The 25,077-nt window shown below is 40.1% G+C and overlaps 2 protein-coding genes across 2 annotated transcripts in view; both read right to left on the reverse strand.

Annotated features, from left to right (window-relative positions):
* Positions 1-25,077, reverse strand: part of LPCAT2 (lysophosphatidylcholine acyltransferase 2) — a 30,358-nt gene that overhangs the window by 1,826 nt on the left and 3,455 nt on the right. The window contains exons 2-13 of the mRNA XM_064723143.1: positions 22,732-22,871; positions 21,109-21,326; positions 19,753-19,865; positions 17,678-17,738; positions 16,601-16,659; positions 15,383-15,417; positions 13,336-13,390; positions 10,150-10,232; positions 9,493-9,618; positions 8,256-8,409; positions 1,838-1,936; positions 26-167 (exon numbers count right to left, since the gene is read on the reverse strand). Coding sequence (XP_064579213.1) covers positions 26-167; positions 1,838-1,936; positions 8,256-8,409; positions 9,493-9,618; positions 10,150-10,232; positions 13,336-13,390; positions 15,383-15,417; positions 16,601-16,659; positions 17,678-17,738; positions 19,753-19,865; positions 21,109-21,326; positions 22,732-22,871 — 1,285 coding nt within the window. The remainder of the gene's footprint in view (positions 1-25; positions 168-1,837; positions 1,937-8,255; positions 8,410-9,492; positions 9,619-10,149; positions 10,233-13,335; positions 13,391-15,382; positions 15,418-16,600; positions 16,660-17,677; positions 17,739-19,752; positions 19,866-21,108; positions 21,327-22,731; positions 22,872-25,077) is intronic.
* On the reverse strand, positions 5,837-6,979 carry CAPNS2 (calpain small subunit 2). Its single transcript, XM_064723145.1, is given in 2 exon segments — positions 5,837-6,759; positions 6,762-6,979. Coding segments are annotated over 2 exon segments (885 nt in total). The 5' UTR covers positions 6,841-6,979; the 3' UTR covers positions 5,837-5,953.

A 25,077-nucleotide genomic window follows, 5' to 3' on the forward strand; every position in this document is an offset into this window, starting at 1 on the left:
TTTCTAACAAAAGGATGTAACTTACCATAGGAGACCTTCCCAGTTTCATCTGCATCTATTTCTTTAAAGAGTGCAGAAACATCAAGGTCAGGCAGCCTCAGTGCTGACTGAATGATACAAGCAAATTCACCTTCTGTTATAGTGCCATCCTCATCCAAGTCAAAGAGCTGGAAGAGACAAAATGTGTAGAAATACTTTGGCATCACTTTCCCTATGAACCCTCTGTGCACATTAGCCACTCATCATGCCCTTCTAGCACTCCGCAGCTCTGTGAACAACGCCTGGGATTTGAAGAGTCTGGAATAAGACTAAGCAGACACTTTGCAGAGCAATGTCCATGCTATAGCTGGGAATAGAGCATTCTGCCTAAACAAACAAAGAAAACTCACAGCATTGGTTCACTGATAAAACATAAACAAAGATATATGTTTATTGCCACCATGAGCTATGCTAAGAATCTACTGGATTCAGCCAGTCTATACTGGAACATCTTCAGTTTTAGTCACCATTTTTGTTAGGTTATAGCACATCTGCTGTCAGATTAAACTTGCTATCATAGTTTATGCTCTGACATACCTAAATTTTAGTGTATGTGATTGATCACTCACTAAGGAATTAATTGTAATTAACAAGGAGTTTTGGTTCCTGGAATGCAGGCAGTTGATGTACACTGATCATCCCATCCTGCCCAGTGCAGTGACAGTAACCATCTGCTATGAATCACCCTTGGAGAAATACAAGGGATGGATGGCTGTAATTCTTAAATACTTGCTACAGGCAAACTTTGCCATTGTGAAAGAGAAGACATTTAGTGGTACAGAAAACAAGTAGCAAAAGGAACCCACAGTTCCATTTTAGACTGAAGCAGGCTTTTACCAGCTAAAGGAGTTGTTTTGTGCTGAAACTGGAAACGAAAACAAATTACTGATTTTATAATCAGCACACCTGTTAACATGCTGAACAGTATAGTATAGGAAACAACACAATGGAACAGCAACAATAGCTGTTAGGCTTGCTTCTTCATTGGAATCTGTACTGATAAAACGTCCCCAAAAACTAACAAATGGCCTTGAAAAGCTCTGGTGCTTATCTGAAAAGAAGCCAGTGGATATAATGGATTGCCAAAAAATCTCTGGTACTTCCCAAGTATGCATCAGTACTAGTAAGCATCCAGCTTACAATGAACATGAGTGGTATCTCAATATGTTGTTCAATACAGTTCATAAGACCAGATTAATGGGTAAAACAACTGGATCTGTGTCAGAGCTACTAAAAAAAGAGCCAAGGATTCACAACATGGGCATGCCTGGTCATGTATTGTCTGCATGTACCTGAGATGTGAAAAGAGCTACTGCTCCTTTACTGCCTGTACCAGCAGGGCACCAGAGGACAAGCCAGCAGCTCTTAGATGCAGCCCAGTTTTCAATGTGCCAGTCCTGAACAGCCCTTGATTATTTTTATTCCTCCTCTTTGTTAAGAACAATGACTCTAGTGAAGCTTGACCCACAAGAGGGTATTACTCCATCTATTGTGACATTGAAGAATCACAGCAGAAAAAAACCTCAGGCAAAAAAACCTACAAGTGCTGCTGAATCATTTTTGGAGTTAGCCTGCCAAGTTACATATTCATTAGTGCCTTTAGATGGCTTTTGAAACTCTTCTCTATGATGCCTGCAATTCTTCCCCTCCCTTTCACACTCTAAATGTCAATTGGTTTAAGAGAATTACTCACATTTGCATAACAGATTGAAGCCATAAACTTATGATTTGAAAGCTAACAGACTTAGAGTCAGTGTTGATTTGTCAGGTTTGTAGATTTACACTAAATTGAACTTACCTGAAATGCCATCTGAATAGTCTCCTCTGTGTTGGCTGGGTTACAGAGGATAGACAAACCAATCACATACTCTCTGAAGTCAATGGTGCCATCTCCATTCTGTAACCAAACATGCATGGCAGCAGTTAGAGTTAATACTGCAAATCACTTTAAAAGCTCTTCTGTGAATCAAACACAACATATGCACTAAGACATTTTACAATACTTGAGGGTTTTTGTTCTTCCTGGGTAAAAACCTAAGAGCTCACTAAATCTGTAATACTAAGGCTGGAGTAGCAACATACGTGTTTTCAGTAGCTACAAACTGGGTATAGATTTCTATTTTATGAACAAACAAAACACAAACAAAAAAGATTTAAAACAACTTAAAGTTTGTCTTTAGTACATGGCCTTCAGGAAGGCTCTAAGAATAACGGGAATCCATGTGTTTGAGGTAACTGTACCAGTGCATGCAGCACCGGCACTGGCTGAAGTTCAGAGACCAATGCAAGACAAAGCAGAATCAACAGGCTGAGAGTGAGGCTGTTGTTTTGAGTTTGAACCTTCAGCAATAAAATATATGTCAGTGAAAGGACACCCAGATCTCCCTGGTTTATCTTAAGCTTTCCTCTGAAGCCTGTGCACTGCCCTACATGCTATTTGGAAGCCAATGCACTGTCCTACCTTTTAAGCCAGAAAGGCAAGGAATTCATTGGAACAGCCTCTGTAATAATTCCAGTTTTGATCTGAACAAACATTTCAATGTGCTAACTACAAAGTTACATCAACAAAACATTTGAAGCTTGCTTTGATGGGATTTGTGATTAATTCTGTGTAAGCTGCATTACATTTGCAGACAGGGAGAATGGCAGATGCCTGATGAAATCTATGCTTATGTCAGTAGTGTTTCTGTCACCACACTGGAAGTTTCTTGAGTGTTTTGGGAAACATCTGTCTGGGCAAAGGCCACCTGCAAAACTTACATGGTGGGACACAGAGCAGATTATGACAGCGTAACAGAGATGACAAGTAGACAAGAAGACATTGTTTTGAATATTCACAATAAGGGCATTCATCAAAAATGTTTTAAAAGCAAACTGAAGTGTTAAGCAGAGTTCCCTTTGTGGATAATATGTTTTGCATTTCAACAAGAAAAACATTTTCTCAAGAAGTGGAGTCCCTATGTATGAGAACAACACAAAACTTTTCCAGCCAAGTGAGTGAGGGGTGGTCAGCTGGGTAAATTTGCAGCAAAGAGCCAGACCAGGATTCTATTTCTGGCTCTCCTACCAACTTCTAATGTCCACTTGAGCATACCAACCTTAAGCTTTCTGCTCTTGGTTTTCTGCTGCTGAACAGTGCAGTCTGCCAGGGGAGATACTAAGGCTGCCCTGTAGACTGCTTGAAAATTTTGGGTGCTATGAAACAGATATGAAGTTTTAAGTTACTTTCATAGGTGTCTAAGGGTTATAACTTTTGACAGTTTTTAATCATTAGAAAAGGACAATGTTATCCCATACGCGTTGTTTTATTTACAAATCTCTCTTTGGGTGCAGAGTTTGACTTTCAGTATTTTCTTCACACTGTAGTTCTCAGAGGTAGCAGATCTAAATTTAAAGTGTAACATTACAAACATAAAGTCTTAAAACAACTGAAGCAACAGTACAGATAATAACTGTTCAATGTTCCACAGAATATTATTTTTTGATAGTTTTGCAGACTGTATTCCTAACAAAGGATTGTTTGATGTGATTAGAATATTTTTAAAATTTATTTTCAAAGCTAAGAATATGTATCACAGTAAAAGAATTAGGAAGTAAACTTTAAAATAATTTAATAACAAACAACTTCTGAAAGAAGTTAACACAGCTGTGGCTGCACATGGAAATATGACAAGAAAAAAGACAAAATAAAGGTCATATTACTTTCATTAGAATGTGAAAACTCAGTAATCAAAACTGAGTGCAATCTGATAGACAGAACTCCAGCCATTTTAGTAGGAAATAAAGTTACTATCCTTGCAAGTTCATGTTGTGACTAGTTCTACTAAACTCTGGGATGCTGGCTAACTTCCAAATGCTCTGGCATTCTGGTTAAGGAGAAATGATGGGGTTGCTGCCTGGGAAAAGAAATGGAAGTTAAACTGAAAATACAGGAAAACTTTAGGTGCTTGTGTAACATCATTGCAAAAAGCACTTGCAATTGTCTTTCTATGCATATCTAACTGTGTTTGCAGCCTATGTACGTACCCAAGAATATTTTAAGGAAAAAATGTGTGAACTAAGCTCCAGTTCTCTACATGGTAAAGTAGAACATCAGAATTTGGCTATTTGTAGTTATGCTACACAAAGGAATCAAAGCATAATGTAACCTTCAGAACTCCTGTTTTCTCTAAGGAAGCCAGCTTTCTGCTGCTATTTTCCCTATAGCATGCTGTGGTAACTGGGGTTTTGTTGTTGGTTTTTTATATAACATAGTAAATCTTAGATTTTGGAAAACAAGAAAGTTGCACTGTCATAAGCATTCTCCATTTAGATTTGCACAGGGACTGCAAGCCAGATGCAGTATAAAGCTTAAAGTACTACTGCATCAATGCTTTAGAGGAGGATATCACACTTTACCTCCTGCTCACTTTTCTACTACTCAGAGCCCAAATGGCACTTCATGGCACAATGGATAACTGAGAGCTTTTCCACTGAAGAACTGGGAGGAAGCTGAATGCCATTAGGAAGGAACTGGCCTCTTTTCTCTGGGATAGTAAGAATATTTTTCTGTTTGCTATTAAACAAAGCGCAGGAGGAAAAAAGTCTGGGCACAAATTTTAAGTTAGTTTCAAGTGAAAGGTTTCTGCAAGTATACCAGGGAGGGTATCTCAACAATTTGAAAAACACTATTTGCCAAGTGCAAGATTTAGAAATCAAACCTATGGAAACTTACAGACCAAATCAAACCAAACCACAGCACCCCATTAATGTGCAGATTGGCCTGCAGGTATTGTGTGGTATTTCTCAATGAGTCACTGGCTGTGTCCCTGGGGAAAGGCAGGGGCATTTGAGAGAGGCTCTCTCTCACATCTGGAGACTGCCTCTAGTGCCAGGCTGCCGATTTAACTCCTCTTTTCACATTCCAGCCAGCTCGCACACACCCAAGACAATTTTCGTTTAAAGCAGCAGAGCCTTGCCAAGAAATCCGCCTTGTGCAAGAGCTGTTTTGATCAACAATGTAATTCTTAATTCAAAGAAATGCACTTTTGACAGTTCATGTTATTCCTTTTATTTTTTTACTCAGAAGTTGTCATCTTAGCCAAAACAGCATAACTACCTTGAGTGGGATGCTGCACTCTGATGAAATTTCACTCAGATAGCCAAAGGTTGACTTTGGCTCTCTCTCTGCTATGTGACTGCATAATAATTTCAAGTTTCTCTAAATATAAATGTAGTATTTTAAGTTGTTTGCTTTATAACTATGTTTAGGCTTGAAGGAAAGAGAGAAAAGACTAGTTCATGGAACTGTAGGAAGGAGATCATTGCAGAGGTAGCCTCATTTAAGTCTTCAATTTTGTCCTGGCCACCAGATAGAACTGACAGAAAAAGTGAGGTTTTGCTTCAGCAATCAAGCATGAAAAAGCAGAAGTAGAAAGAAAATTGAATGATTATGTAAGTTCACTGATCATTACAGTTATTGCAACTCTAATGTTGTTCCCCTTGTTAGAAATAACTGCACAAGACTCTACGAGTGACTGCCTTCAGGCAAACAGCATTTATTCCAGCTTAGTGACTGCTGACAAACCAGAACAGCAACATCAACATCAACATCAAACTTGGGATCTTTTTTATGTAATAGTTATAGTAGTGTACAAGCCACTTTACATGAAACAGTAACTAAGCTTTGATCTTTCTAATACATTCCCTAACCTTAGAGTTTAGAATTTTCTTAATTTTTGCAACTGCCCAAACAACCTACAGAAACCCCTCAGAAAAGCAGACTAGTGCATGCACAAGAGGAATCACTACACTTGAGGCTGAGCCATCTACTGCTACATCTGCCTTAGAAAGACTAAAGGCAAAGCCCACAGCAGTGTAGCAGAGGAGTGCAGCCCTCCAGGTGGATCTTCCACACAAAGCCTCTTCTTTGCCTTCACGAATACATGGTCAGCTGCAGCCAGTCTTCAATGGTCACTCTGACATGGCCACTTCCATCCTGGTCCAGGGACTTGAAGGCCCTGAACATGCTGTCCAGGCGCACCAGGCAGCTGATGAAGCTGTTGAAGTCCATGCTGCCGTCCTCGGCGGCGTACCTGCGCACGATCACCCGGCACAGCTGCTCGTTCAACTGGAACCCCGCCGCCCTCAAGGCGCTGGGCAGCTGGGCTCTCCCAACGGTGCCTGACTGATCAGTGTCGTACTGCTTGTACACTCCTTGCCACTTCTTGACGTTGTTCCACAGGTACTTGAACTCCTCAAAGCCCAGCTTGCCGCTCGTGTCGCTGTCCATGACGGCAACCATGCTGCGGCAGGTGTCCAAGCTGAAGCCATCTGCCTTCAGGTCTTGGTGTCTGGAGAGGACTTTGTTCAGGATGTCTCTTAGCTCGGTGGCACACACTTCCATATCATCTCCAGCCAGCTGGGCAAACAGGCGACGAAATTGTCTGATCTCATCACTCTCCTGAGCTTCCAAATTTGTAAAATGATTGCGAGGAGGTGGAGGTGGCTCTGGGTTATACTGAGCTGCCGCTTCACTTATAAGGTTGACGAGACCTCCAACAAGTCCTCCAATATTCCCTGCACCTCCACCTCCTGTCAGGAGCCCTCCAAGGCCACGTACAAGGTTTCCTCCACGACTCTTACCACTTCCTCCACTTCCTCCACTTCCTCCACTCAGCAAAGCTTTAGCAAGGAACATCGTGAAGATTTTCTGAAGTGACTTACTCAGAGATCCAGTGTTCTGTAGCTCTCTGAAGCTGTTTTGTGTCTGACTTGGGCGTGGGTAAAACACAGCTTATCTGCATGCTTAGACTTCACCATGTCTGTGCATGTTTTTGGCTCCCAGTTACGTCTCACTAGTTTCTGTCAGGTGTAGATACGCCCCTATTTCTTTTCTTCTTTGCATTGTTATGTTTATGTGATTTGAGGAAGGAACCATTTTAGAGAGAAACATAATGAGGTTGAAACCCACAAAGCAGATGTCTCAGAATCCTTGTGCTCATACCTGAAGCAATTTGAAACCAGCCCTGTTAGATGAGCATGACTGTTCCTCAGTTGTGCTGATCTCCTTAAAGGCGAACGCAGCCTTCCACTTCTTTGTTTTCACAATCTTTTAGTCCCTCAAAATTTTAGTGAATTGAGCATTCCTTTACTAGTTCTAGTCACTGATGTTGCAGCATATAAAGAAAGTGAAAGGAGTATGATTGCCCTTAATTACTCTGGTTGCCACTGCACATTTCTGATGTAGGTACTGTGCTTCAGGACTCAGACTACACGCCTCAGGAGCCAATGGTCCAAGATGGGGAGGCAGGAATGACAAAAGGATGAGTACCTAGCTCTGCTAGTGCTTCAAGGCATTCAGCAGGTCAGGAAATACATTTCACTCCTTCCTATTTTAGATCTTGTAAAAGCTTTTTATGTGGAAAGATCCCGAAACAGTTTTATGGAGCATGTACTATGGCCTCCCAAGGACAGGTGTACTGCTAAGGCCAACTGATCAGGAAGAGTGATGGTCAGCTGGGAAAGCTCTTATGGTAACAGAAAAGCTCCAGTCCACAGGCACCTAAAGGACTAGAGGCTATGTGCACTGCAGCACAAGTGGAGGCCTAGAAGTAAGATTAATTCTATCTCTGCTCTAGTCACTGATGCTTCTGGTATAGAGAGAAATGCAGCCATTTCTGTCATCCTCAGAGAGAAGAAGAAAACTGGAGAGATTAGCACTGACCAGGGGTAAAGCCTAAATGATCATGTTAACACACAGCCCCCTTTACTGATGAGAGAAGCAAGAGGAGTCCCTGTACGGTCTAACAGCACCATTCACAAGCACAGCAGGAACACTGCAGTGCTCCAGTGAACACTCCAGTTAGCTTCACTCTGCCTTAAATTATCTAATTAATTACAACAGCTAACTAAGCTATCAAAATGTACATAAGATCAAAATCTGCAGTTGGCCAAAGAAAATATTCAGCTGTTACCAGCATGAAGATTATTATCTGATACTGGTGCAGCAACTTGGCCTGAGGGATGGCTGCCATCTCACAAGGCAGAAATTAATGAAAACTATTGTCTCCACTGAAACTTATGAAAAAAAACTGTAAGAGTCACCCACCTTGCTTACAGAAACTGTTAACCAAGAAGCATTTACTAAGCTGGACATAATGAATTATAATAAATATAGTTTTGGTATGTGATGTCTAACAAAATATTGTCAACAAATCAATTAACCAATTACTCACCCTGTCAAAAAGCAGAAACAGCTCTTTGAGGACATCTGAAATAGGCAGCTTCAAGTACTCAGCAAACTCCTCAATTCCAATTCTTCCTCCTTTGGAAGCACTTGCAATAGCAGCAAAAGTATCCAGCTGCTCTCTGACATGATTCCATTTTAGGCTATGCAAACATGAGAGAGAGGAGATATTTCTATACAGCAGTTCTCGGACAGATGGAATTTCAGTAGGAGTTATTACAGTGTTCAAAGATGAAAAACTACCCAACAGGGCATGTGTGTACAGCATTTCTAATGCTGTACTTCAGACCAGATATTTGACTTTAAATCAGTAATTAAGGACTGCTCCCCTCTGGTTATTAATATTAAAAGCAGGCAGTTCTATGACTGGGTACATCAGACTTCCACAGAATAACTTCCCAAACCTAGAATTGTCTGTCCAATTACTAGGCTGCTCCAGCAGAGAGCTTTTCATTACCATAAATTCAGGTGTAACAGTATTTTTCTGCATCATGCTCTAGGGTAAGTATTTCCTTGACAGAGGCAGCAGGTCTCAGCTCTATTAGCAAGCTCTCTACCCAAACACCAGTATTATTAGAGCCTCAGAACTGTCAGATCTCTGCAAAAAACACCACTGCACCTCAGTAAGAATAATTGGGATTGCCATGTAACTATTCCAGATAGAATTCTATAAATGGGTACATAGCACTTAATAATAAGCCAAGATTTATTGGACACATTCAGATTTCACCACAGCCATGCCAGGTTATTTGATGGAGTATGGTTACATGGCTCAGTCCTCAAATTCCACTGTATCCAGACAGAAAAAATTGACATCACTAGTGACACATGGCTCCACAGTAAAACTAAGAACAGTAAGCTCAAGTTTCAGGCTGGAAAGAAAGCTTTTTACTTCCTGCCACAAGCTGTCAGTGCCTCACCACTAAAGCAATTTAAATTTCCACCAAGATTACCATTACATTCTTCAAATAGGTAATGCTCTGCTTTTCTCACCCTTTGGTGAAAACAATCTTTTCTCTGGCAACAAAAATTGCTTGGGATTAGTCCTTACTGGGATTTTCCTCATCTCTGAGTTCCTTGTAATTTATGTAAGCTTATTGTATGCTTAAATACAGTATGTTGCACATGGCCAAGTCTGTAGTCTGGTTATTTAACCTTTGGCAGATAGCCATCAACACCCGCAGCACTTTAGTAATTATGCTACCAAGCAATAAAACTTCCCTTACTTGAGTTTCTTGCTAATTTTAGTGAACTCCACCAGCCCAGCTTCCATGGGTAAAGTCAATTGTCCTGCTGAAATCATCAGTCTGCAATCTTCAAAAGTGTGATCAGTGACTGGCAAATTCAAAGCACTGAAATAAAATCAAGGAAAAGCAAAATCAATTTCTTATATAGGAAAGTAACTTATTGTAGGAAGTTTCCCTTCTCTGATATGCAAAACAAATGTTAATTCATTCTTGCACTGCTGCAAGTAGGACAAAGCAATACACACCATTTCATGAACCTGTGAAACCACACCGTGAAACTACGTTATAGCAGCACCATGAGCTTTTAAGATTTACAGTCTTGTAAATGCAGCTCAGTAATGCTGGAGAACAAACCACCACCCACTTGTCCTTTCCAAGCAAGGAGAGATAATTTTATTCCAGTTTTCTATGAATTGAACATATTATGTTCCAATGTATATCTTTTTTGTGTTCCATGTAAAAACAATTGGGGTAATTTAGCATAGGATTTTGACACCTCTTAGTGAAAATCTAGAGCAAGTCCTATGTATAATACCCAGAACTTGGTTAAGTTGTACTTTATGGTTAGGCTGTATATAGAATTGCTGGATATAAAAGAACAGTTCTCAGAGGTTTTACTGATGATCAATTACTTACTTTGCCATGGTTTGTCGGACTCTGTTGGCAAAAAGAATTGGATCACTCTTTTCTTCTTCAGTAGGAACATGAACAGGCAGAAACTGAAAGGGATGAGTTATCCAATCAATTCAGTAGTTTACACTACATTAGGAACAAGAGCAATTTCTTATTTTTGTTTTGAGTACGGGAGAACAGAAAAACATCAGCCATGCAATGAAGGGACTGGGCACTAGAGGTCTCAGCCACCTCAGAAACTGCTCAGGCTCTTCTGCCCTCCCCACACAAATGAGATTTACTGCAAAACTCTCAAGGATTGGTAGAAGCTTAAGATGTACAATCAACTCTCCAAAGAAGGAAAGTATAATAAATACATACTGAGAAGATTAAATGCTGTACTGGTAAGAATGTGAGCTTGAAATACTGAACACTTCTTTTCAGAGGTCCTTTTAAAGTGATATATATTAGACTAGTGTGTGTGAGAGTTTTAATGTTTTTAAATACACACTGCAGTCCCATCTCATACCTTGTATCTGTCAGCATGTGACTGATAAGTTTTCTGTACATTTTTCCCCCTTGACAAAAACATTAAAGAATCATAGTTCTGACTTTTAAGTAGCACACTAACTGGATACAATTTTGGAACTCTAAGCAGAACGTAAAAAATCCCAACAAGCCCTCTCCAACCACACCTATGAAATACCCCAGCTATCTAAATGGAAACATGTTTACTATTGAGGATTCAGTATTATTATGTAAGAACTTGGAAGTACCTTTTCACCAAAATAGCCTCTGGATGAACTATTATCTATTGTGGCATGAACCAGCACCTGTTTGCAAAGTGCTGTGTGTGGGGGAGTGCTTTGCTCTTTCCTACTTCAGCCTACAGTGTTTGCTCACAGCTCTGTTTACTGCGCCTTTTCCCAGCTATGGTTATCACTTATCTGAGTTCTGCTGCTCTGCACCCTGTCCTTAATTCCTAGAATACAAAGACTCCAAAATGAAGTGTTGCTTATGGTTCATTGGAAGAAAGTTGTTAATTATGTACCAGTGTGCTGCTTTAGTTATACTGCAGGTGCTGGTGATGCATTATTGCAGTGCTAACTGTCCCATATAAACACAGTTTGTCTTGAAGAGATATTTAAAGTTTGTTTTTAAGGAATGCTTTCTCTTTATGATTAAAACCAGTGAGTTTATGGAATTGGTTATCTGTCAAATAACCATAAAATTTTCATTTTATAATTAAAAGTTGTCTCCCCTGTAAGGAAAGGAGAGGTCCAGCTGTTGACAGGAATATTTGAGATTTCATTTCTTTTGTAAGCAGTTGCCAGCTTTGTTCAAAGTCTGGAATAGGTCCCTGGTTATTACAACTCCCCTTCAGAAGTCACATAAATCTTAAACGGAGAAAGCACAGGCACAGAGCACACAGGAATCTCTGACCCCTGGGTGGGATGAAGTCATAACTCTGGGTTTATCTACGCAAACACGGCCACGGCTTTGACAGTGGTCATGACTTCACTTGAGGCTGAGGTAAATTCCTGGCAGCTTAAACACCACCTTCATCCCCTTCAAAAAAAACCCCTACAATTATTCATAAAACCTGTTTGCCAGTTGAGAATCAGGAATTTGGTTTCTTGACCTCCTGCAGTGGCTGCATGAGCTCACAGCTCAGGTGCTTATTTGCTGGAGAGTGCCAAGTGCATCTTCCCAGCCAAATTCAGTCCTGTAAGAAAATTCTTCACACCTCTTTCAGCAGCAAAACTATTTTTCTGATCTGCTTGAGACCTAGTCTCTCTTCTTTGAATTCTTCAAATTCTTACAGAATTTGCCAATTGCTGTATTTTCTGCAGCCCTAAAACTCCCTGCCAGGCTCAGTTCCATGTGCAATATCCCAGTGTGTTAGAGCTGGACTGGACATGGACACTCAGCCCTGGAGCTCATCACTGCTCCTGCACACAAGTAGAGGCACTCCAAGACTGGTGGGAGTGGGGAGGCAACTTACACACAGGATGGGACAGCAACAGAAATGTCCATTTCTAAAAAGAGTAGCTGGAGTCCCTCCTTCCACAGGAAAATGTGTCCCTCCTCTTTTTAGAAACTGAAAGGCTTTTGCACTGACACTAAGAAATTAGTTTCATTTTGGGGACACATGTGCTGAGAAAGCTGCAAATTTTTTCATGTTTCAGTTTCATCTCTTGGAACATGAAATTTATTTTTTTAAAAACAAGTTTGAGTTCTGTTCTGAAGTAGGGAAAATTATGCTCTTCCTTCTATTGGAAGGGCTGCATTAATTGTTCCTTGATCCCATGTATATAAATCACATAGCTATGCTCCACTGAACAAAATGATTACGTGAATTATTTCTTGATTACACCCTTTACAAATGTGTCTAATTCATGCACTATACAGTAACAAGATGCTCCCTTAAAATGAATTGCACTGTTCCACAACACAGACTAGATTGCCAATTGTTAGCACTAATAACGCTGCTTGCATTCATAAAGCTTTGGGCTCTTGCTAAATTCTGTGTTTTGCAAATAAACAGCAAAATGTGTCATTTTCTCCCCTTCCTCAGGTTCCTAAGCCAGCTTAGGCCACACTGACAATCCTTTGTGGTCTGGTAAGGAATGTGTTCTGAAAGCTGCCTCCTTGGCAGGGAGCAGTCAGAGTGTGGGTGCTCACATGAAGAAGTGTGGATGTTGTTTCAGATGTCATTCACCTGTCCCTGTGCTGTGCAGTGGATTTAATGATCAAGGGAACTGGTTCCTTACATGAGGCTCAGCACAAGAACTTGAATGAGCTCTTAGTTGTAGAAATCTATGAGAGTCCAGTCTGGGGAAATGGTGAGGAAGAGGTTACTTTAAAGGGATCAGAGAAATGGGGAGGTGGGAAAAAGAAGCTGTTGCCTTTGAAAGAATGTATGTTAATTCTTAGTTTTAATATCTGTAGAATTCATGTGGTGATAATTAACAGTGATTTTATAATGCTCTAAAAATAAAGTAATTTCTGCAGCTGTCTTAGAAACTCATCAGTATGATACATACGTATGGACAACAAATCTATTCCTTACTGTGATGCTTGCTCTTGTTTCTGAGACATTTGTTTATTGTTCACTAAAAATAACTAATAACGTCAAGACTGCATTTATATTAAAGCAGAAATTCCCTGGTTGCTAAATCTTAATACAAAAATATTTCCAATTCTTACCTCAACTTCTATTCTTGTGAAGATCTGACACATTGTCATTAAGCACAGCTCTTTACTGCAGGCAAAGAAAAAGAAATTTTACTTATTTAAAACAAAAGAATTTGCATATCAGTAGATTAAGCAATTTAAAGCACAAAAAACCAAAGCTAGCATTAGGCAATGTTTTTAAGTACCTTTCAGTGAAGTTTCCCAAAAAGTTACTTTTCACGTTTTTTCTAACAGGGCTTCTGTATATAGCTGCTGCTTGCTCACAGGGCAGGCAACTTATTGTCTGCTCTCAAGCACATTAACAATTCTGCACAGCTCTTAGGCCAGCAAAACATCTCCCTCTCCTTAAGGAGGTCCTCCATGGACACTGGATTTTAAACTTTATGAGCTTTGATTCTGAGAAGAAGCTTTACTTTACCTTTTATTCTCTCAGCTGCAAAATAGGACCAGTAACTTCATTATGCAGAACTAGATTTGTTAGTATTTGCTAGTCACTTTTCAAATTACAGTAACATTTACACAGAAGTGTTAATGAAGTGCTAGTAGGGTCAGGACCATCAGTGCTTTTTTAAAAAGTCGGAAATTTTAGGATCAACAGATAAACTTGGGGGAGGGAGAAACTGCTAAAGAGAATAAGCACAGTCACTTCTACTTCTGACTTGCTCTTTTCACTGTGATTTTTAAGCAGAAATGCACACTGATCTTTACAGCAGGTATGTTTTAATAGAAAACTTTCAAGCAGTGTTTCTCTGTTCTTGTTTTGGGCAAAATAGAAATGAAAAGGGAAAAGGCAAGAGAACCTATGGGATCCTGTCTATCTTCTGCACAAGTCCACTCTTAATGCTTGATTTTCAAACGCGTAACATCAGGTACTCCTCCAAGGCACAGAAATAAGAGATAAGCAGTAAGTGAAAGCAGGAACTGTGTCAGGAGGTTTCTGAGGAGACTGGTACTGTCCTGTCCTGGCCACAATGTCCAGGAAGTTTTACAACCAGTGAGGCGGTTTTGCACGCTGTGATCTACAAGTTTGTGCAGGGAATATTCTTCTCCTAATTCCAGTTAGTTTTGTTAAGAATCTATGGATTCTTCTCCAACCATCCCTTCTCTCCTCATGATTTTGCTAAGCAGTTCCTTCCACAGGTTTTGATCTGAGCCTTTATCATCCTGCCACCAGGCTCAGAGCATTTCTCTACTCTGAGTGAATGGGCAGCCTCCTCCCTCCCATGGGAATACCTCTGATTTAATTATTTCTTTGCCTGCTCCTACTCCATCTATCATAACTGAAGACACAGTTCTAGTTTAATCTTTCAGCAAAAACCCTCCATGGAGGAAATCTGTAGTGTGTACTGAAATTGCAATGTTCATTAGTCTCAGTAAGCTGATAAATGTATCAGCAATAGTAGAAACAAGAAAAAATCTTGGGAAACTGAAATGGACATTTTCATGTCCATCATCTCCATTGTTTAAGTGTGCAGATGTCAGGATTATACATATATAAAAAAGTGTGTGTGCGTGTGTATATATATATATGTATATATATGTATATATATATTTATAAAGATAGCTTAAAAGGTGCTTATGATCTATGCTCCACTAGTCCAGATGTGTTTCACAATTAGCTGCCTTACAAATGTTAGTTAGTAAATCAGGACTATTGTACCTAGATACACTACATATTCCATATGAAAATGTGGTATATGGAGTCTGAAAATGCCCATTTTAATGAATGTTTGAAAAGTATTTTCCAGACATATTTTCAGTGCAGTTGTGAAGGTTCTTTAATACTTTTCTTTCCTTTGTTCTAATTTAATTTGCAAAACAGGAGAAAACGAAAAAAAAAGAGTAGTGGAACTGGAAGTAATACTTTCCTTTGCTAACCATTTCTTAGCCATTCAGATATGAAATCTACTGCATGACAGCATTATCCCTGATATTTCCCCCTCATAAAAACAGATCTAGAAGAACATGTGTCTTGGCTTAGTGGAATCTGTTTGGCAGACTGTTTAGCAACAGGGGAAAACTTTCTGTATGCAATTTTCAGCAGGATTAAGAAACTTACAATGAATAGCCCTGCCATGTCCAGGTCACAGTATCCTAAGGAAAAAATAAAACACAGAAATGTATGACAAAACCAGATGAAAGCTAGTGAGCAGATAAGTTACAATTTAAAAACGGCACAAGTTTAATAAAAGTGGGTGATGTTTTTATAGGCCTATAGTGAAAATAAATAAAGGTGTTAAGGCAAACAGGATTCCCTACCATAAAAATTTGGAAATAAGCATGGCAGACTTTTATAAAAAATTGGGAATAACATTTATAGTTAGTTAGATACTGTAAATCATTCACTCTGATCTAAACAACAAAAGCAGGGAAAAGAAAAATGGGTAAGACTTTGTCAGTGGGCCTTACCCGTCCCTTTAGAGAGGCATTCTCATAAACGTGTCTCATTTAGTTAACGACATTTCTGCATAATTTATCATTCTTTTTCTTTGATATTTTGTTTTTATTTTTTTCTCTTCTCTCTGTGTTTATTACCTCTTATACATTATTTTTACAGTGTGTACTGGCAGATCCTTAAATCTTATCAGGGAAATGCGATACCAATCCCCTTGGGTGATTCACTTTTGACATTTATTTGTAAAAGGATTACACAAAGGAGTATTTGCAAATAGCAATAACAACCATATTTTTAAACCTAACAAAACATTAGGAAGTGAAAGTTTGGTATTTCCTGGATTTGTTGGATGACCAGGTAATTTAAAAAATGTTGAAAAGGTCCCAGCCTTACAGGCAGAGTAAAGTGGAGCTGCACAAGGAATGCTGCCTGAAAAGAACATCTGCAAAGCTGCTCTCCCGAGGAGGGGCATTGGATGTACTGCAGGGCTCAGCTTTGCTTCTGTTCAGAAACTTTACAAGTCCTTTTGCAGTAAGGCTATCTTGAGGTTAACCAGAAAATGATGACTAATAGGGAAGTTTGTCCATTTTAGACTTCAAAGGACAGGCTCTGTGGCACTGCAGGAAGTTTCCAACTTCCGCCACAACACTTTCCTGTCTCCCCGTTTAGCTAAGAAGCCCTGCAGTAATTTTTCACAGTCAGAATAGCAACTACATCATGGTGATACTTGGGAAACCTGGCTGCTTAGCTTAGCTTTAGCAATGCTGAAGCTCAGGACAATATACTCTTCAGTGACAATGCAAAGTACTCACTGTATGTACCACTTAAGTCAGACTTTTGCCTTCTGTATTATTAGTTAGTAACAGAGGAGTTTCTGCTCACCAGCCTGTTGGGGTATCGGAGTAACACAGGTTGGACAGGGACTTGTGGAATAAAGGCACCTGCAGCCACAAATCAGAACTAATTGTTACAACTAAGCTTAATACAGCAATTGGAAGCTTTAAGAGATTTATTTCAGACAACAGTACCTGGAAGGAGACATTTTTTAAAACACAAGGAAAATGAGATGTATTCTACTTCAGTTTTTTGTTTGTTATTTGATTTGGGTTTTATGTGTATTGTAGCTTGGGTTTTTGGTTTTTAATTTGTTTTTAAATCAGCAGCACCACCAGCAAGATGTTAGGACAGAAAAGGGTTTGGCTCCATCTCAAGGAGAAAGCTGCCCAAGATCCCTGGGCTGTTCAAACTCACTTTCTGTGTGTTATTTCCCCATTGAAGGCATTAATTTCAAAGGATGAGATGCTCACAAGGCTTCTGAGCATTTCCTGAATCATTCTGTGGTCTGATCATCACAAGTGATATGGATCTGCCCAGGGAGTAATGGTTTTTAACACTTCTACCCAAGACACTGTAAAACAGTTAAAATCATGTTGCTCTCCTTTCTTAACTGAAGGGCAGCACAACAATCTAATGATCAGTGGTGCAATGAAAAATGTTTCTCTGTTAAAAATGATTTGTTGTCCAGGCTTGCTAAGTGCTATGCAAAGACATTTTGTAACTTGGCTGCTAAGTCTTGCATGGCAGAATTTACAGCAATGTAAGATAGCCCACCTGTTAGAGGAGATAAAAGAACAACATCTAAGTTCATACATTCATCTCATAACAATCACAGTTGAGTTTCTCAGTAAATATATTAGATGAAAACTGTACCCAGAAAAATCCCCCAACTAACTACTCATATATGTCACAGAAATTTTGAATCCTACACAACAGCACAAACCAGAGAAGTAAGCTGGCTAGTATAAAAGAGTGGGTTTAGTACCTCTGAAACTTTAATAATGTAAGAGATTAAAACAGTGCTGTTGTGAATGATATACCTTCACAAATTCAGTCCTTACTACAACTATCAAATTAGTATCACTTATCTTTTCCCAACAACAACGGGGTAAAATCTCTCACCTTGTTTAAATGTGATCAGGCAGGATCGGTTTGTGCAGGTGCCTTCTGGGAAAATCAGCATCTTGGATTTAAAGAGAAAGAAAAATATACATACACATATATTTCATAAAAGAATTATACCTTAGTATCTGTTAGGCACAGGCTGACCTTATGCAAGCTCTGTTGTACTGTATTACAAGAATATCACTACTGTTTCCAAAGGAAACAAACATATTAACGAAGGATGCTCACAACATTATTAACCTGGTCCATCTTGACTTGGAAACCAATGCTCTCCAAGAAAGGAATTCTGGGGAAAGGTCTTTATCAGTTCAAAAATATGGTACAAAATGCTTTAAGTGTTTCACTTGTCATTTTAGTGTTGGTAATAATAAATTGTTCCTCTGACAGCAGTTTCTTATCGAGTTGCTGGGTGTATAAATAGAGGAGTTTGGGCTGAAAGGAAGTACATGAGGTGCTTGGGCAATCACAGTGAAGATGCTATCAGTGAGGTGCCAGCTGTGATGAGAACACAGCTTGAGCAGCAGAGCAAAAGGCAGAGAAGGCATTTGCTGTGAGGCACAGCTCTGAAAGCACTACACACCACAGCAGCTCTGAACCCCAGCAACTCAGACACACCAGCACCCAGAGGGTTTCTGGATCAGTGTCTGAGACAGTACATGAAGTGCACTGGGAACTGCAGTGTGACACACGTAATCTGGCTCCCTCTGGAACACAAGCTTTGTATTTCACATAAAACTACAGGATCATAAGCAGCATTCTAAAAACACCCCAGCACAAAATGGTCCAGATCAGGTGTGCTCAGTCTGAATGAACAGATCAAGGCCAGCTGTGAGAGAGGCCTCAGCATGTCACACCCAAGGGACACGCACTGTTCAAGGGTATGACAGAGGCAGCTGCACACAGCAAGTTCCTGCCAGTCCTCCATGACACATCCTGTAATCAGAAAGTGTGGCCAGGGCACAGGACTAGGAATCACCCAGTGACACCCTCAGTTGTACTGATGACTCAGTCTTGGAGATTCCCAGATTACTTGACTCATAATCTATTTATGCCACAATACATATCCAGGTTTCATCCCAAGTGCAGCACTGATGCAGGAGCCCATTTCCCTTTCCTCCCCATGCTGCTTCCAGCAGAGATCAGGTCTACCAGGGCATTCACCTAAAACAGTTTAGCAAATCATAAGCAGCAGTGTAGTCTGTAAGCCCAGTATTAAAAAATTTGTCATGAGCATGTTTAACTGAAAAATTTCAAAAATAATGGAGGCTCTAAAATTATTTAGAGTAATTGTACTAGAAAAATACATTTATGAGTCAAAGTACCTTAAATGTTAAAAAAGATTTTAGAAAGGTACTTATGAAGTAAAAATGTATGAATGTGTAAATAATGCCATTACAAAAAAAAATGGCAAGTGTTGGTCTCCCCTACTTAAATGGTCTCTGTTTCTAGAGACTGTTCAGAAGTAGAGCAGTAAACAGCAGGTCTAGCTGTCACAGATACTTCCTACTGAAGTCTATTATCTTCACTTCCTCTTAATTTTACTCAAAAGTTACTCAGTGGAACAAAAGTGACGGAAAATTCTTCCACCTTGTCTATACTCTATGTGAGAAACTTTCACATAGTTACTCTTACACATTACTCTGAAGTTTTGGGCTAAAGTACTGTTTGTACTAATCTTGGACAGTCTGGCTTACCCATCTCATCAACTGCTCATCCTCTACCTGGTGTGAGCACAGCTCTGTGGTCCAGCTTCACAATACTGATCCATACCAATGCAATTCACCTGCTACACTGAAGGCAGCATGTTAAGACTTGAAAAGGGAAAAGAGAAAGGCAAGAGCATCTGCATTTGCAACAGAAGTTGGTACTGGTTGGATTTAACTGATCCATTTGTCACAGCAAAACTCCTTCTGGACACCATATCATATTCTGGACACCCTTCTTAACCCAGTCATATACCTGAGGGCTGACTCCATTTCTGTACACTTTAAGAATCCTATCCAGCTGGTCACTTGTCATGCACAATGAACAGGAACACATGACAGAAGAGAAGTTAGTGGTGTGTTTATTACCTGTGGCCACTGGCCTCTTGACTGTGCCCGCCTGGTTATCTCAGCCACCGTGTTCTTCCGTGAGTCATGGTCCTGACGAGAAACTACTACAGGCTGGAGGGATCTCAAAATGGCTGTGAAACAGATTAAAAAAATGCCTTATACTAGTGCTTAGAAAACGCATCGGTTCAAGGCTTCCTTACAGCAAAAACATGTTATTTATATGCTAGGAGACAGACTCCACACAAACAACTTCCAGACTAAATTGATAAGAGCATTGTTATTCTCTTTCTGCAAAATGGGAAATAAGACACAGAAGACATACCCAGGCTGCCAGCTGAGGAGCTTTACAGTAGATATAAACATGCAAAATTTACCCAAACACATTCTAATAATATTGCTGTTATTTTTCACTAAGCATTTCCACACAATTCCAAAGAGTGACCTGACTGGGTCTGCTCATGGGCCACGCTCAGGCCTAACGTAGGCAGACTGCACCCAAAATGTAGTTTTAGCCTTCCCTTTTCTGTTACAAAGCATGCACAGCTTTGATATAAATTACACAAAAAAACCCCTCATTTAATCAGAAGTCTACATCAGAATGTGTGGACCTTTGTGATGAGAAACCTGGCAAAGAATTATCTTCTCTGTCCCAATCCTGTGCTTTTAAGCTAAAATCAATATATTCTCTGTCCATTTCTTTTCTACAAAAACACTTTGCTATATTGCCTGCTGTGTTTAGTTTTGGGTTGCTGTATAGCCAGCAGAAAATCTACAGCTGATTCTAGCAATAATGCAAATGGGGATTCTTTTTGTGCCAGAAGGAGGAGAAAATAATAGAAGCATGACTCATCTGATCTTTTCCATTCCCTGCATTTCCTTTTTGAGTAACTCCTCTTTTATTCCTTCCTGGTCTTGCTCCCATTAAAAAAATCCATAACATTGCCTGCAAGTTTAATCTTATCAATATGGTATTTTCCAGACTACTGTAGTTTGGGTCTGTTTTGAAATAACCTTCACTCAGATTTGTGGGCTACACTGTTAAAAGACAGCAGTGGAACAGATTTTTTGAGGTACTACTGGGAGAATGAAAGAGAAAGTTTCCAGTCTGAGCAGCTGCAAAACATCCTTTCAGTATAAAAGAACTTCAAAATGATATCATGTTTCATACCTGAAAAGAAACAGCATAATTTCTAGGAATTTTTACCCATTCAAAAAGATAATGTATCATAGGAATTTTGCTGGAAAGTAATTTGTCAGTATCTTTGCAAGACAGAGCTTACAAGTCTGCCCTTAAATCACTTTAGGAGATAAAATGTTTGACCCAATGTCGAGTTGTTAACTTGTAACTTTCAGGTTTTTTTTATAAATACTTACTGCCAAATACTGGAGTTGACAAATTCTCTGCTCTAGACACTATTGATGGCATTCCAGTCAGGGCACAAATGATGCCATCAAAAAAGCTTGAATGAGGAGCTGCAACAAAGATTGGTGCTTCTGACAGACTCGCCACCTTGCCTTTGACTTTAACCTGGAACCCCATCACGAAGTACGCCATGCGAGTCACCCCGGACAGGGTGATCTGGACCATCCTCCTTGGAAACAGAAACACAAAAATCTCATCCAGCTTACAGTCAGCTTTTATTTTGTACTTCAAAAGAAAAGCCCCTAACAGATTTCCCAGTTCTAACCAGCAATGGGGCCCCACACAGGGTAGCAATGCTACTCACCAGCAGAATGCAGGGCTAAAGGGAAGTGGGGAAGGGGACATCACCAGAATGCAGGGCTAAAGGGAAGGGGACATCACCAGAATGTTGGGCTAAAGGGAAGTGGGGAAGGGGACATCACCAGAATGCAGGGCTAAAGGGAAGTGGGGAAGGGGACATCACCAGAATGCAGGGCTAAAGGGAAGTGGGGAAGGGGACATCACCAGAATGTTGGGCTAAAGGGAAGTGGGGAAGGGGACATCACCAGAATGCAGGGCTAAAGGAAGGGGGGAAGGGGACATCACCAGAATGTTGGGCTAAAGGGAAGTGGGGAAGGGGACATCACCAGAATGCAGGGCTAAAGGAAGGGGGGAAGGGGACATCACCAGAATGTTGGGCTAAAGGGAAGTGGGGAAGGGGACATCACCAGAATGCAGGGCTAAAGGAAGGGGGGAAGGGGACATCACCTTTCCTGATGGAAGATAAGGCAGGGTACAGCCTCTTCCCAGGTACACTATTTCTCAGGGCATACTTCATGGCATTGTACCATAAAACTATTTTGAGTGGGGTAATTAGCAGTTTTAGTGTCCTTTCCATAAGAATTGATGTAACTGATACTGTTTTTTTACTGTCAGTTTTAAATAAGATTAAATAACAATGTTTCTTTACTGGAACACGTTCCCACTGGAGAGGACACATTCCTTTCATGGGACTCTCCCTAAACTTCTGGTCTAGAATTCACCTCCTGTGTCTCCTCCTCCTCCTGCAGCTGCAGTGCATCGTGGCTAGAAGGGAACTTCAGTGCTTTGAGGTCAGAAGTGAGGGACTGAAACCCAGAACCCACAGAAGCAGCTGTGAAATACCACTTCAAGGGCAATGCAGCTGAGAGGAGCTGTCAAAGCTAATTTTGTCATAGAATCATAGCATAGCAGAAAGGACAAAGGCTACACAGGAGCTCAGCCTATGACACCTTACAAAATACTTGCTTAATGAATTTATTTTCTCAAATATTCCTGTAAGGATTATTACTGAAATAAGTCCTGGCTTACAGATAGTCTATAAATGTTTTTATACATTTTTTTAGCCTCAAGACAACTGAAAATATACCTATTTAAAAAGGTCCACTATTCTTGTAAAATACACTTATTAAAAATTTGCTTCATATAAATGGGTAAAACTGAGGAATCCTCTTTAATCAAAAGGAGGAGTGAAAGGAAAAAATAGCTTTTGACACTGGCTTCGTGTTATTAGAAAAAAAAGGCTTAGTTTTCACAAATATTGGTCAGTTTTTCACCTTCTCCATCCTTTCAGTGGCTGAACTCCTCTTCCAGGCTGACAGAAAGTTGCAATTGATGCAGACAGCCAAGCTAGCAGTAAAAGGAATGTGATGGAAACGAGACGGAGGGGAAGCAAAATAACCCCCTGGAGAACAGTCTGGAAAAAAAGAGATGAAAAATCTTAAGAAATGGTATCAACAAAGAAAGGACTCTGCTATCTATATAGTTACTTTACAACGATTTTAAAGTACTACCACTATTGCTTTGTGATTTAAGGAAAGCTTTAATGATTCCATTGCTCTTATGGGAAATAATTAATGGTTTCATTTTCTCTTCTGAGTTCCCATTTCAGGAAGAACTGGAGTATCTGAGTATTTATGTTTTTGGCTTGGATGTAGCTAGACACAGAAGGTAAACTAAGTTTGCTGGCTCCAGTTTATATTTGGTCCTGGTGTGCAGCACACAACCAGCTCAGATGAGTCTGCCCAGCTGACACATATCTCCAGTCCAGGGCTTTCTATCACTAGCTGCCTATCTAGTAGTCAAGAGGGATCCTTAAGATGACTAATTGCAGTCTTGCCCTTTCAAATGACAAATCCTGTGTTGAGTCACAATATTGCTGCAAGTTGTCCTCACTGCTGCTCCAGGGAGCTGTGCACACACAACACAATGTCATTTCCCCCAGTTGGGACTTTAACAAAACCAAGGTTTTAGATGCCCTGACTGCAAATAATCCTCAAACATCATGTCCAGCCCTCCCACAGGAATATTCAGCTTGCTTATTTTCATGTATAGGTCCAGGAAACAGGTGCGTTGGCACCATGTTGTACCACAGGCAGCTCTGATACAGGGCAGGGCAGGAAGAAATTCTTAATTGTTTTACCCCAGCACATTAGGTTAGAAACTGTATCCTGAAGGTTGGCTTTATGGTGCAACTGTGCAGATTGAGCAAGGTGGGGCTGGGAGGCAGGTGAGCTGTGTGAGCAGCTCAGAGCCCAGCACTGCTGGGAAACCAGTGAGGGGTTCAACTCCCTTTGGCACTAACCCAGCTCTGCTGCCACTCACTGATGAGGACCAGTTTGTGTGCAAACCTACACACAAAACAAAACACACCCAAAAAAACTGTAATAGTGATTTCTAAAAATTTATTTGGGCTGTTTCTTCCAGTCCCCCAAAACTTATCTGAGAGTGTGTCAGACTGATAGCTCCACCAGTTCAAGTGTATGGGATAAGTTACTGAAGGAGAGTTAAGAGAGTTTAACTTACTCTTGTGAGCCTAGTACCTTTTATGCTTTATTGTTTTTAAAGAAAATCTACAGTGCAACAACAGTGTGCCCCTCTCAAAATCAACCTTTCTAGTCAGCTCTAACAATGGCCTCTTAGTGTACAGAAAAAGCAAGGCTTTTTGTGAGACAGCTTTACAAAATAGTTTGCAACCTCCTAGAGCTGTGATTATTAACATCACAGTGGATTTTAATTTACCTCTTTTCTTTAAAAAGGAACAACTGTGGAGTATTTGAAAATAAGCACCTTAGTGTATACTTTATCCAAGTTTTTGATAGTCAGTTGTTTCTAATTTTCCTTCCACCAACACAGTCCTTTCCCTCCCACCAAGTCCCTTCCATCTTTATGTAATGTCCTCTTACCCTCCCCTTGTCACTGTTCAGGAGAGGCTCTGCCATCTGGCTCTAAACCCTCTGACACTGATGAGGATTAAGATGAATTTGGGGCCTTCAGGACTCGCTTCTGTGTTACCACAGGCACAGTGGCAACAGTCCAAACATGACAGGGGATACACAGAGTAAATTAAGACGAGCACGATAAGCAGGTACACTGTGTTGATGTTTAAGTTCTGCAAGCACTGCCACACAGTGTGTTTCCAGGAGAGATCTGAACATTTAGCTCTGATTACACCTTTTTTTTATTTAACATTTCTGTGTAAGTAGGTAGCTATGGGATTTTAACCATAACTTTATGGACAACAGGCAAAGGACTGCTCTGGATCACAGAAATGAGCATGACAGGTTTGACTCTAGAGATCTATTGCTCCCACTCACTCTGGTGCTAGTTGTGGCAAATCTGAAAAAGTCAGCTAGGAAAATAAACCAGCAAAGACTCCTTGCTTGTGTCCCAAAATTAGATGTGGGATTTTTTTTCTCTATATGCATCCTCTTTTACTATGATTTATCGTCCAGTTCAACATTTCAGCTGCATTCAGTTATCCAAAATGGGCAGCATGAGCACAAATCAGTGTGGTTTGACTTAAAATAATGTTTTTCTTGATGAAAAAAAGAATATATATGTACTGACCTAAAACGGAAGATAAAGGATGCAATAGCAAAAGCAAAACAATCCCTTCTTCA

The sequence above is a fragment of the Zonotrichia leucophrys genome, chromosome 11 (genome assembly GCF_028769735.1).
Source record: "Zonotrichia leucophrys gambelii isolate GWCS_2022_RI chromosome 11, RI_Zleu_2.0, whole genome shotgun sequence".
NCBI lineage: Eukaryota > Metazoa > Chordata > Aves > Passeriformes > Passerellidae > Zonotrichia > Zonotrichia leucophrys.